This window comes from Podarcis bocagei (genome assembly GCF_964188305.1).
Source record: "Podarcis bocagei genome assembly, chromosome: 7".
Classification (NCBI taxonomy): Eukaryota; Metazoa; Chordata; class Lepidosauria; order Squamata; family Lacertidae; genus Podarcis; species Podarcis bocagei.
In genome coordinates this window covers 36,642,551-36,653,849 of record NC_138132.1, presented here as the reverse complement: position 1 = coordinate 36,653,849, position 11,299 = coordinate 36,642,551, and the positions used below count along the sequence as shown (strand labels likewise).

Here is an 11,299-nt window from a genome sequence, read left to right as displayed (position 1 = left end):
GCTGCAGCAAAACATGTCTCTCCCACATCGGTCTCTGCAGCCACAGCCTCTGGGCAAATTAAGGTGGATGGTTGTGGTTTCACCTGCATTGTGTTTTGCAATTCACCCAGCCACCCTGGAAGAAAACTTGGGTTTTTTAAATGAAGTTTTTAAAAGAGGGGAATAGGTCAAGAGATGGGGTGGGGCGTTCGTCTGCCCCCTAACAGTGCCTGAGCCCTTCAGACTCCAATCCCTCTCTATCATGCCCTATCAACAAATATGCAAGTTCACAGCCCTTATTTAGCAGCATCCAGGATGGAGGTGATTCTGAGCAGCAAAGACACAGGAATGAAGCTGCTGAGCCCCAATCAGGAATCCCAGGAGAGCATCTGAGCCTGGGGCAGTGGATTAATGTGTTCCCACTACAAACAATACTAGGAATGCCTTAACATGTTGCTTTAACTGTCATGGGGCTTGCCAAAGACAGAGCAAAGAGGTAAACCCCATGCAGGAGCATCTCAGCCACTTCTGCAGGTAATGGGGTGAACCTCCCTGCTGGACACACAGAAGGGAGGAATTGCAACCGGAGCACACAGTTCCTGAGCCAGCATACTGTTAAATGTGTGTAAAGTGGGAGAGAAGGGAGATTGTGCCACCTGGGTACAATGCTGTGCTCATGACTTAGCCTCTCCCACTCCCACCCCAAGTTAGGAGGGGAGGGGAGACGGCAGTGACTGTGTGTGTACCCACACCCTGTCCTCTTGCAACTTACAGGGTGGGGGAGTGATCCTTGAAAGGTGTGTTTGGCCAGTCACTCATCCTGAAGACTGGAGGAGAGACCCTCTTAAGAATATTAGGGGGATGGGCAAGGGAAGGACCACACCATGTGAAAAATGAACATAATATTTTAACTGCATTATTCATTTTCAGCTTTGTATTCTTGTTATTAAAAAAAGTGTGCCCATAACCTAGGTTTAAGGTGCCATTCAGCTCCTAGCTTTCTTATCTCAGTTTCTAACACTGTTACTCATATGTAGCAAAGGGAGGGGACAAGAGTAGGTTGTTGGTTTGCTGCAGACGGCACCTTGTTTCAGCAGGAAGTTGGTGAGAGTTACGATTGGGAGTGACTGTGCTTTTTATCATTATAGTGATGGGTGGTTTGGCCTTCATTTCGAAGAGAAGAGAGCATATGCAAAGAGAGTTTCAGTGGAGAGTCCAGGAGCCTCTGAGCCCTCAACGGTGATCTTCCAGCTATTCCCCCACCATAATAATGAAATGTTCAGAAAGTTTATTTTGTAGGGTTTGGATCCCTTTTGAATTTAATAATTAATATTGTACAAATTTACAGCCTGCCCTCACTCAACAACTTTGTCCCCCCCCCCAAGCGTGTGTCCCTATTTATGGGACACAATTTATGTGTCGATCCTATTTATTACTTCCAGGACAAACAAGTGTGGGGTGTGCCCTGGCTCCCTTGAGCCCCCTCTCTATAAACACCCCTGCAGCCCCTTTTTGTCAGAAAAGCAACCTAGTCAGAACATTACCAGGTGGGGGAAGGGACCAATTTGCCATTTTGTGGGGTACAGGGAATGAGCCAGTTCAGCTTCACAGTCAAAATGCCCCCTGCTGCTTTCACACTCATTGAAGAAATATGGGTGAGCAATAAGTGCCCAGGAATGGGGCACTTATATGCAGCTCTCAGACTAAAAATAAAATAAAATAATGTTCCTTGCTATAAGGCAGGGGTGGCCAATTCCCAAGAGACTGCGATCTACTCACAGAGTTAAAAACTTGCAGTGATCTACCCCCTTTTTGGGGGTTCAGGTAAAAGTTTTTTTAGGGAGGAGGAAAGCCCCCTTTTTGGGGGTGCAAGGCAGTAATGTTGAGCTTTTTTTAGGGGAAACAAAGTTGTTGAGCTTCTTTGGGGGGAGCCAGTGATCTACCACAGACGTCTAGTGATCTACCACTAGATCACGATCTACCTGTTGGACGTGCCTGCTATAAGACAAATATCTGACATTTACAAGTTATCAGGAAGAAAAGGCACTGCTACTGTGGCACAAAGTTGGGGGACAACTTTGGGCGATCACTGGTATTGGTCGCGCGCATCCCCGTCCCCGTCCTCCGCCGGGGGTTGCTATACTGGTGGACAGGGCAGCTTCGCCCCACTGCTGGGGACGGGGAAAGTCATGGACCTCCCACTGAAGGCAATAGCCGAATCCAAGACGCTACTTCCCTCTGTGTTCCACCAAGCCCAGGACGGGGCACAGCTTGATTTGAGGCACACCCCATTCCGACCTCATTCCACCTGCTGCAAGGGAAGGTCCTCCGGCAGGGTGGCCCTGAAAGGCTCCTGGCCCGTTGGGCGCCAGCAATCGCCACGCAGCAAGTAGGGGAGTGCGGTGCCCTCACAAAGAGCTTCCTGTCTCATCACTTAATCAGGCGCCCCCAAAACACACACACACACGTGTCTCCTCTATCTCGTCTGGCCCAACGGGGGCTTCTTCCGCGGCCACCAGGAGCTGAAACAGCCATCTCTTTAAAAATGAAAACAATGGGCAACTCTCAGCCTCCAGCCCCACGCCCGCGGGGATACAGTTTGCTCCATTCTCACGAGAAATTAGCGTGTCGGAATGGTCAGAAAACTGGGCACGATCCTCGTCCCCTCACCCCCCGGCTCTGCAAGGGTGAATGTCGCTCGCGGATGAAGGGGCGGTGCGACGGTTCGTCCCCCACCCTCGCCAACCCCGAGCAGCCCCATCCGCCTCTGCACACCCCACGCCGACCCCCATAGCTATAGCCATAATGTTTCCGCCGGAACTCTCCTGCGCCGGAGAAGGAACAGCGAGGGACCGCTGGAAGCGTGGCTTCCGGTTTTGAGGGTTCGCCACTTCCGGTCCCGCCGAGCGGGACTCGAGTCGTAATACCGGCCTCCTCCTCCGCTACTGCTGCCGCCGCCGCCATGGAGACTATCCTGGAGCAGCAGCGCCGCTACCACGAGGAGCGCGAGCGGCTGATGGATGTCATGGTCAAGGAGATGCTCACGCGGAAGTCCACGGTGAGGAGGGGGAAGGGAAGGCTGGTGGCGCCGGCCCCGCATCGCCCCACACCCGCGATTGACCCGCACCCCCTCATCCCTCTTTGTCTCTCTCTCTCCCTCTAAGCAGCTTCGAGACCAGATCAACTCGGACCACCGCACGCGGGCCATGCAGGATGTGAGTAGGCCGGGCCTTGTCTTGTGGGGGGGGGGGCGTTACCTTACTGTTTATTCATATGCCGCCTTTCAACTAAGAAGGCTCCCAAGGCGGCTGCCCAGAACAAACGGGTATATACAAATGCAAGAAAGCAAGTCCAAAACAACGCAAATGCAAATGATAACATATCTGAAGGATTCCCGCAGGATTGAAAACTGAACATATCCACGCTCCTGCCAAAAAGGCAAAGAGCATTCCCTAAAACAAACGTTAAGAAGAGATAAGAATGCTTAAGTCATCATCTTTGCCTTATAAGGGTTCCAGGTGGGGCTGGGAGGGGACAAGGCTGGTGCCTCTTGATGGTTCCAGCAGACTCTCCCCTGTAGCAAATGATGTTACATTGGCATAGGTGGCACTAAGAAAACTTGGAAAGCAAGTAGGAGGCATAATTCAGTGACACAAGATGCAGGAGCAGCAAGTGCCTCAAGACAACCAGAGAGGCAGAAGGGACAGCTGATGGTGCAAGGCTGCCGTTTTACCATGAAGCCCAGCCCCTTCTAGCTTGGGGAGGCTGCTGCCGCTACCAGAGCTGTTATGGCTGACTCCTGGGCCTTGCCCTTCTTTTCCTTCCAGAGATACATGGAGGTGAGCGGCAACTTGAGAGACTTGTACGACGACAAAGACGGGTAAGAAGGGTCTTCCTCCCTGGCAGTTTCTTTGGGGAGGGGGCAGCAGACTTTGAGCTGGCAGGACCTGGTGGGGGCCTCCAGTTGAATGGGTACTGGAAGGGAGGGGGAACACTTAAAATCCAGAAAGCACGGACTGCTGTTGTCCTTGTTCCATGTGCAGCACCAATCAGGCCAGATCCCTTATTTCTTTCTCCTTCTGCAAGCAATCCTGCTAGCCAATCTGAAAAGGCTTCCTCCTCCTGTTTTCTATAGGTTGCGGAAGGAAGAACTCAGTGCCATTTCAGGGCCCAATGAGTTTGCTGAGTTCTACAATCGTTTGAAGCAGATTAAAGAGTTCCATCGGAAACACCCAAATGAGGTGAGGTTGTGTGTGTGTGTGTGTGTGTGTGTGTGTGTAATGAATCCTCAAGAAGTAGCACCACTGACTAGTTGCCCTACCTGGTCTGAAGACCCTGGGATTTCATGGTTGCTTCTGGTATTGTGAAAGTGACTTGACTGCCTGTGCTGTAGCCTATATTCTATATTTTCTAGTTTGAACTTTGCTTCTAGTATGGAAAGATGCATACAGGAAGCAATCTTCACTACCTCTTTTCATGCTGACCTTTTATGCACCAAATACACACTGCTTTTCTTCCCAAAACCTTTTGGCAGTTGTTCAACTTCTCTCCTTATCTGCCTCCCAAAATTTGGTAGTGCAGTGGTTCCCAAACTTTTTCATGCTAATTCCGCCTTGGTTCCATAAATTCACCTCCAGTGCCTCCTTGCCCTACAAAAAGCATTATTCAGAATAGTGGTTTGCACAACTCACTAAAGAAGATAATACCACAATAAAATGCAAAACAGTAACAATTAATTGCATGCTTATTCAAAATCCAATTAAAACTATTTATCTTAATTCAACAGAATTGATGAACTTGATCCAGTAATACTTGCTTTTCAAAGTCTGATAAGTTATTTAGCAAGATTATTAATTACCACATTTAGTAACTACTTTACTATTCAGTAAATTTGTAATGTGATGGACAGACTTGATAAAGTGAAATCTGTTTCCCAATGTCTGGTTTAAAGTCACTTTGCAGGAGCCTTAAATCTCCATGTTTTGTAAGAGTTTATTTCTTTGCTTGGAGAGAAGTTGGATGACTACACCAAAATCACATTCCACCAAATATGATGTTGGAAATGCAACAATGAGTTTTTTAACCATTGTCAATAGTGCAGGATATCAATCAGAAATTGCCTTAAAAGTGATAAGAGTAAAAGAAATAAGCAGTAAGAAGTGAAGGAAGTGTTTCATTCTAGGCTCTATCCTGGTCAATCATAAATAAGCGAAAAACATGCTTCTAGAAGCACATCTGCAGTAACCCCACTCCACCCCAGGAGGTGATAATACCCACTTAGGGAACCACTGTTGTAATGTGTCTGTTCCCTTTGTCTTCTGTTGTCTCTTGCAAACTTATTTCTTTCCTTCGTGTCTTGTCTAACTACCAGCATAAGGTCTAATGTATTTTGGATCAGGTATCACTGCATTTATTACCTGTTCATTATCTGGCCTATTAATCCTAAACACCTGTAGTAATCTGTCCCTTGTAGATTTGTGTGCCAATGTCGGTGGAGTTTGAGGAGCTCTTGAAGGCTCGGGAGAATCCCAGTGAAGAGGCTCAGAGTAAGTTTTAAATCTAACCTGTCTGGCATAACCCCTTACTTGGCCTCCTATTCTGATGCCCATTACACATTCCAGATAGTTGGAACAAATGGGCAGAGGACCTATTGCTGCAAGATTGCTTCTTGCTTGTCTTCATCTGCACTGTAGCCAAGCTAGAGGAAATGCTCTTTGTTCTTGGCCTGGGGATTCAGTTCTCTTCCTCATTATGCCAGTTCTGAGTTGTCTGTCTCTATTTGTTTTCTGCAGACCTTGTGGAGTTCACTGATGAAGAAGGATATGGCCGCTACTTGGACCTGCATGACTGTTATCTCAAGTACATTAACCTCAAGTCCTCAGAGGTGAGATTTCCAACCAGGTTGTCTAGGATTTGGAAGCATCTCTTGTCTTGTCCTCTATTCTATACCCAAATGGCCCTACTCACCAAGTATAGCATGCATTAGAGTGCAAACAGAAGGAAAAAGGAATGGAGAAGGAACAAGCAACAGGTGTTCAAGCACTAATTCTTCATAGCTTCAGAAATATTTAATAACCAGGGAGACAGTTATGGGAAGAGCAAAATGGAGGCAGATGGTCCCAGCTGAACCAATAGAGTTTGCCTTTCTGTCTCCCTTTTCCGCCTAATGGAATGGAGCTAAGGGGGTGAGCAGCAGGGAGTAGGGATTATCCAGGAAACGATTCAGTGCCTGCATTGGGATCTTGCATGAAGTCACAGTTAATTATCTCTTTTTCCCTGTCCTCTGCAGAAATTGGATTATATCACATACCTGTCCACTTTTGACCAGCTTTTTGACATTCCTAAGGAAAGGAAAAATGCTGAATACAGGAGGTGAGAGCTCAGAACTTTTGGGCGGTGGGAGGAAGAGAACAGACATTAAACTCTTCCAAAGCCTCTAATGTATCTTTATCAGTCTGGGCTATTTTTTGTGTTCTGCTCCAAAAGTTTTAAAGCCATTCAAGTTGTTTTATGCCCCCCAAAATCCATTGTGACCAGATTTTCTCTGTCACCCACGTGGGCTTAGTAACAAGCCGAAAGAACCATAAACCTTGTTTGGCATCTTTCTGTGTAGGATCTCTGTTGGCTGGCTCCTCGCAACGGGGTGAGGAGCATTGTTTGATTATGAGGCAGTCACCTCCTCCCTCTCTTCCCTTGGTGATTGTTACAGGTACCTGGAGATGCTCCTGGAATACCTGCAGGATTATACAGACCGAGTGAAGCCATTGCTGGACCAGAACGAGCTGTTTGGCAAAATCCAGGCGGAATTTGAAAAGAAGTGGGAGAACGGCACTTTCCCTGGTTGGCCGGTGAGCAGTGCCCAGGATGGGGTGGGAGCTGGAGGTTTGGCAAGATCATGGTCCCATGGAGCAGGTCTCTGCTGACAGGCTCCTTGAACCACCTTAGGAGCTCTAAGTATTTGGCCACCAAAGCTCTGGACTGTGTTTTGGGGGGGATCTTGAGCCACTAACCCTCTTGTTGTCTCTTGGCAGAAAGAGACCAGCAGCGCCCTCACCCATGCTGGGGCCCACCTGGACCTGTCAGCCTTTTCTTCCTGGGAGGTTAGTTTGCCTGTCTTGTTGGTGCTGGGAAGGGAGCAGGAGGGGAAGGGCTGCAGCTCAGAGGCAGAACACCTACTTTGCATGCAGAAGGTGCCAAGTTTGATCCCCAGTGACATCTCTGTTTAGGGCTGGGAAATACTCTCTGCCTCAAACCCTGGGGAACCATTGCTGCTAGTCAGTGTAGACTATACTGAGCTAGATGGACCAGTGATCTGCCTCTGTATAAGGCAGCTTCCGAGCTTTCCAGAACAGTTGCTGCTGCTGCTGCCGCCGCCGCCGCCGCCTTTGTTTTCTGTGGTGTGCAGGGACTTTGGCTAGGTTCTTGCTACCCATTGCCCGGCCAAACAAGGGAAAGGAGATGGTTAACTTACAGCCAAGTCATGTCAGCTCTGTGCATTTGTGCTTCTTCCACAGGAATTGGCCTCCCTTGGGCTGGACAGGCTGAAATCTGCACTGCTGGCTTTGGGTCTGAAATGTGGTGGGTAAGTAAAGGATTTGTTTGGAGCTGGCTGTGGGGGGTGGGTTGTTGTTGTTGCTGCTGCTGGAGCCTGTGTATGACACCCAATGAAGCTGAATGCAGATAAAAGAAAATATTTCTTCATGCAGCACAGAGTTAAACTAAGGAACTTGCTCCCATAGGAGGCAGTCATGGCCACCAACGTAGGTGGCTTTAAAATAGGGTTAGACAAATTCATGGAGGAGAGGACTGTTGATGGCTACCAGCCCTGCTGGCTATGCTCTGTTTCCACAGTTGGAGGTAGTGATGCTTCTGAGTACCCTTTGCTGGAAACCACAGGAAAAGAGAGTGCTCATGTACTCGATTCCTGCCTGTAATCTTCATACTGGGGCATCTGGTTGACCTCTGTGAGAACAGGATGTTTAACTTGATGGGCCACAGGCCTGATCCAGCAGGCTCTTATGTTCTTACATGAGAGGTCTGGTTGTTTGGATGAGCTCTGGGTTTATCCGGATCTGGAGATGCAAGCACGTAATGCGTTTCTTCTCTTCCTCCTCTCCAGGACGCTAGAGGAACGTGCTCAGAGGCTGTTCAGCACCAAGGGCAAGTCTCTGGAGGCCCTTGACCCTTCTCTCTTTGCCAAGAACCCAAAGACAAAGGGGAGCAAGCGGTGAGGCCCATGGGGGTATGGCTGGGGTGAAGTTGAACATGTCCTGCTCAGATCACCTTCCGGCAGAGGGGCAGTTCCTTGCTTCCTTGCTTCTCTGCCAGTGGCTGGGTGGGAGAGATGCTGTCCTTGGCCTTAGCTTTGACTAGCAACCTGAGCTGTGCAGCCCATGTGGGTCCTCCTGGTGCTGCAAGTGGTGTGGTGTGTGTGTAGCCTTATCCCTTCATCGAGCCGTTTCCTTGACAGGGACACTGAGAGGAACAAGGACTTGGCTTTCCTGGAGGCTCAGATCTACGAGCACGTGGAGATTCTTGGGGTAAGCTCTGTCTCCCATTCTTCTCCCTAGCCGTTGGGGTTCTGTTGTGGTTCAGTAGGCCTCCTACTGTACTCACTGCCTCTGTTTCCCAATCCTTGTAGGAGCAGCGGCAGCTGACTCATGAAAATGTGCAGCGCAAGCAGGCACGGACTGGTGAGGAACGCGAGGAGGAGGAGGAGGAACAGATCAGTGAGAGTGAGAGTGAAGACGAAGAGAACGAAATCATCTACAACCCCAAGAACCTGCCCCTTGGGTGGGATGGCAAAGTAAGCCCGGCTCATTGTGGGGCTCACAGCACACCCCGGGGGATGGGAGGAAGCGACTGCTTTGTGTGCTCACTCTCTTTCTCTTCCTCCCCCCCCCTTGCCTTCCAGCCCATCCCTTATTGGCTGTATAAGCTCCACGGCCTGAACATCAACTACAATTGTGAGATCTGTGGGAACTACACCTACCGTGGGCCCAAAGCTTTCCAACGACACTTTGCGGTAGGACACTGGAAAGTGCCAAAATATTTATTTGGGGGGGGGGTGTTTGAACAAATTATCAGCTTGCATGAGGTTCAGGGCTCTTGCTAGGCAGTAGTCCTTGAATCTTAACACTTGCAGAGCCCCCCCCCCCCGTGCAGTGGGGGGGGGGGCCCTTCCCAACTGGCTGCTTTTTAGCTTAGCCTTCTTTTCGAGACCCAGGTTGTGTGGCAGTTCTGCATGGACGGCAGTGGCACAGGCCAGCCTCTTCTCTGCCCTCCTTCCCCCTCCCTCTGAAGCACTTTGGCTCCATCATGGCCAAGCCTTGATGCTCCTCTGTGTTCCATAGGAATGGCGCCACGCCCATGGAATGCGATGCCTGGGAATCCCCAACACAGCTCACTTTGCCAACGTCACGCAGATTGAAGATGCTGTTTCATGTAAGTAGCCACAAGTTGCCTTCCTGGCCCTGGGCTTGCCTGTGGCTGCCAGTTTCACATTGTGGGGGGTGGGGGCCATCCTGTCAGAGTGATGGGCCTGCTCTGTCAGCTGCTGGCTTGTTGTGTGATTTATTTACCTCTTTGCTGATGTGCCAGGATCAGCAGAGTGACTGGGTGGGTGGAGCTTCTCGGAGGGGCAACTTGTGTGGCAGGAGCCTGATCCTTTACCCCTGGTTGGGCAGGGGTGCAGGGCTTCTGGTGCTTCCCCAAGCAGAGTAGCAGCTATCCCTCCACCTGGGTATCTTGGGTTGTGACTGGGAGCTAGCAGTTGACAGTCACCTCTGACAGTTTGTGCATGTGTGTTTACAGTGTGGGCAAAGCTGAAGCAACAGAAGGCTTCGGAGAGGTGGCAGCCGGACACAGAAGTAAGCTGGGTTGGGACATCCCTTGCAGTTGTCTGTTGGGAATGGGACTGGGAGGACCAGGCCGGGGGTTAGTGGTGTGTGTGCCTTCAGCTCCGGTCCCCATGGCAAATTCTAACCAGGTCCCCAATGTTTAGCAAAGGGAATGCAAAGGCTGGCGCTGGCTAGCAAAGCCCACTGAAGTCATGGGGGATAAGAACTATTGGTTGTTACCGGTCACGTGACCAGGGGAGCCTGCCCTGAAATGTCCCGGGGTGGAGAGGAGCTCCTCCCATGTCCACATTGGCTGTTTCCTCCATAACTGTCCACCCTATTTCCCCTCCTACACAAGCATCTGTTGTGTGTCCCCACCCCACTCCCAGCATGTAGTTAACTGGCTGCGGGGTTTCATTGGTCTAAACATGTTTCCATGCATTGGCTTCTCCTTGGGCTACTGATTCTTCCCTTTTGTGCTTGGGTGAGGGTGTTTCGGCCGCATAAGCAATAGCACTCAGGGCTGAATGTCAGAAACAGGGCATGACAGCTCAGTGGAGCCTCCATATTCAGATGCAGCATAGAGGGGTGCTGGAATGCTCTCTGTTGTTCTCCTGCCTTGCTTCAGGGATTCCCAGAAGCACCTGATTGGCCAAAGGAGGCTGAACTAGATTGGCTCCTCAGAGAGTCTCAGCAGAGGCAGTGCATCCCATTTTGCCGCTTGAGGCTGATGCCGCTCCACTTCTCCCCCAGTGGCAGGGTTGGCAGGGTGTCTGCAGAGGCTTCTGTCGCCTGTGGCAGCAGCTTCTGGGTTTCAGTGCTTTGCTGTCTCCATGGTGGTGGGGAGACCTTCACCTTGGGGCCCTGGTACTGCTTTCCTGGTTTTCCCCACACCTGGGCTTCTCTGTCAACCTAGGAGGAATACGAGGATTCCAGTGGGAACGTGGTCAACAAGAAGACCTACGAAGATCTGAAGCGCCAAGGCCTGCTGTGATCAGAAGAGACGTTGGCCCGACACACCCCACCCCAGACCTCCCATGTTGCGTGTGTGCCTGTTCTTCCCTCCTCCATGGGAGCGGGTGCTTCAAGGACACTTACAGCTCACAGGGTGATGATTACTGTAACATTTTTTTCATAAAAAATAAACCTTAGTTTTAAAGGCAGAAGGAATGGGCACCTGGTGTGGTCTGCAGCTTTATTTGATAGACACGTTCAGGCTTCCTCCCAGCTTCTTTCACACATAATGCATCCTTGTTCACTAGAAGTGGGACACAAGGCACAGATTCAGTCCCTCACTGAGAACTAAGCCAGAGCTGAACTTTCCCTTCCCAAAATACTCCCATCAGAAGCTGGTGGACTCTTTCATTGGATATATTTAAGAAGAGATTGGATGGCCATCTTCCAGGGATTATTTAGCTGCGATTCCTGCATTGCGGGGGTTGAACTCAAGCCTTTGGGGCCCCTTCCAACTCCACTGGTCT

General features: G+C 50.1%; 1 protein-coding gene across 1 annotated transcript; it reads left to right on the top strand.

Annotated features, from left to right (window-relative positions):
• The first annotated feature begins 2,855 nt into the window (after positions 1–2,855).
• Positions 2,856–10,992, top strand: SF3A3 (splicing factor 3a subunit 3). Its single transcript, XM_081199949.1, has 17 exons — positions 2,856–3,037; positions 3,147–3,194; positions 3,807–3,859; positions 4,115–4,220; positions 5,453–5,525; positions 5,772–5,863; positions 6,269–6,351; positions 6,689–6,827; positions 7,011–7,079; positions 7,494–7,561; positions 8,099–8,206; positions 8,450–8,519; positions 8,621–8,785; positions 8,894–9,004; positions 9,333–9,423; positions 9,793–9,848; positions 10,735–10,992. Exons 1-17 carry the CDS (start codon positions 2,942–2,944, stop codon positions 10,810–10,812), a joined length of 1,506 nt encoding a protein of 501 aa, XP_081056075.1. The 5' UTR covers positions 2,856–2,941; the 3' UTR covers positions 10,813–10,992.
• Positions 10,993–11,299: the final 307 nt, after the last annotated feature.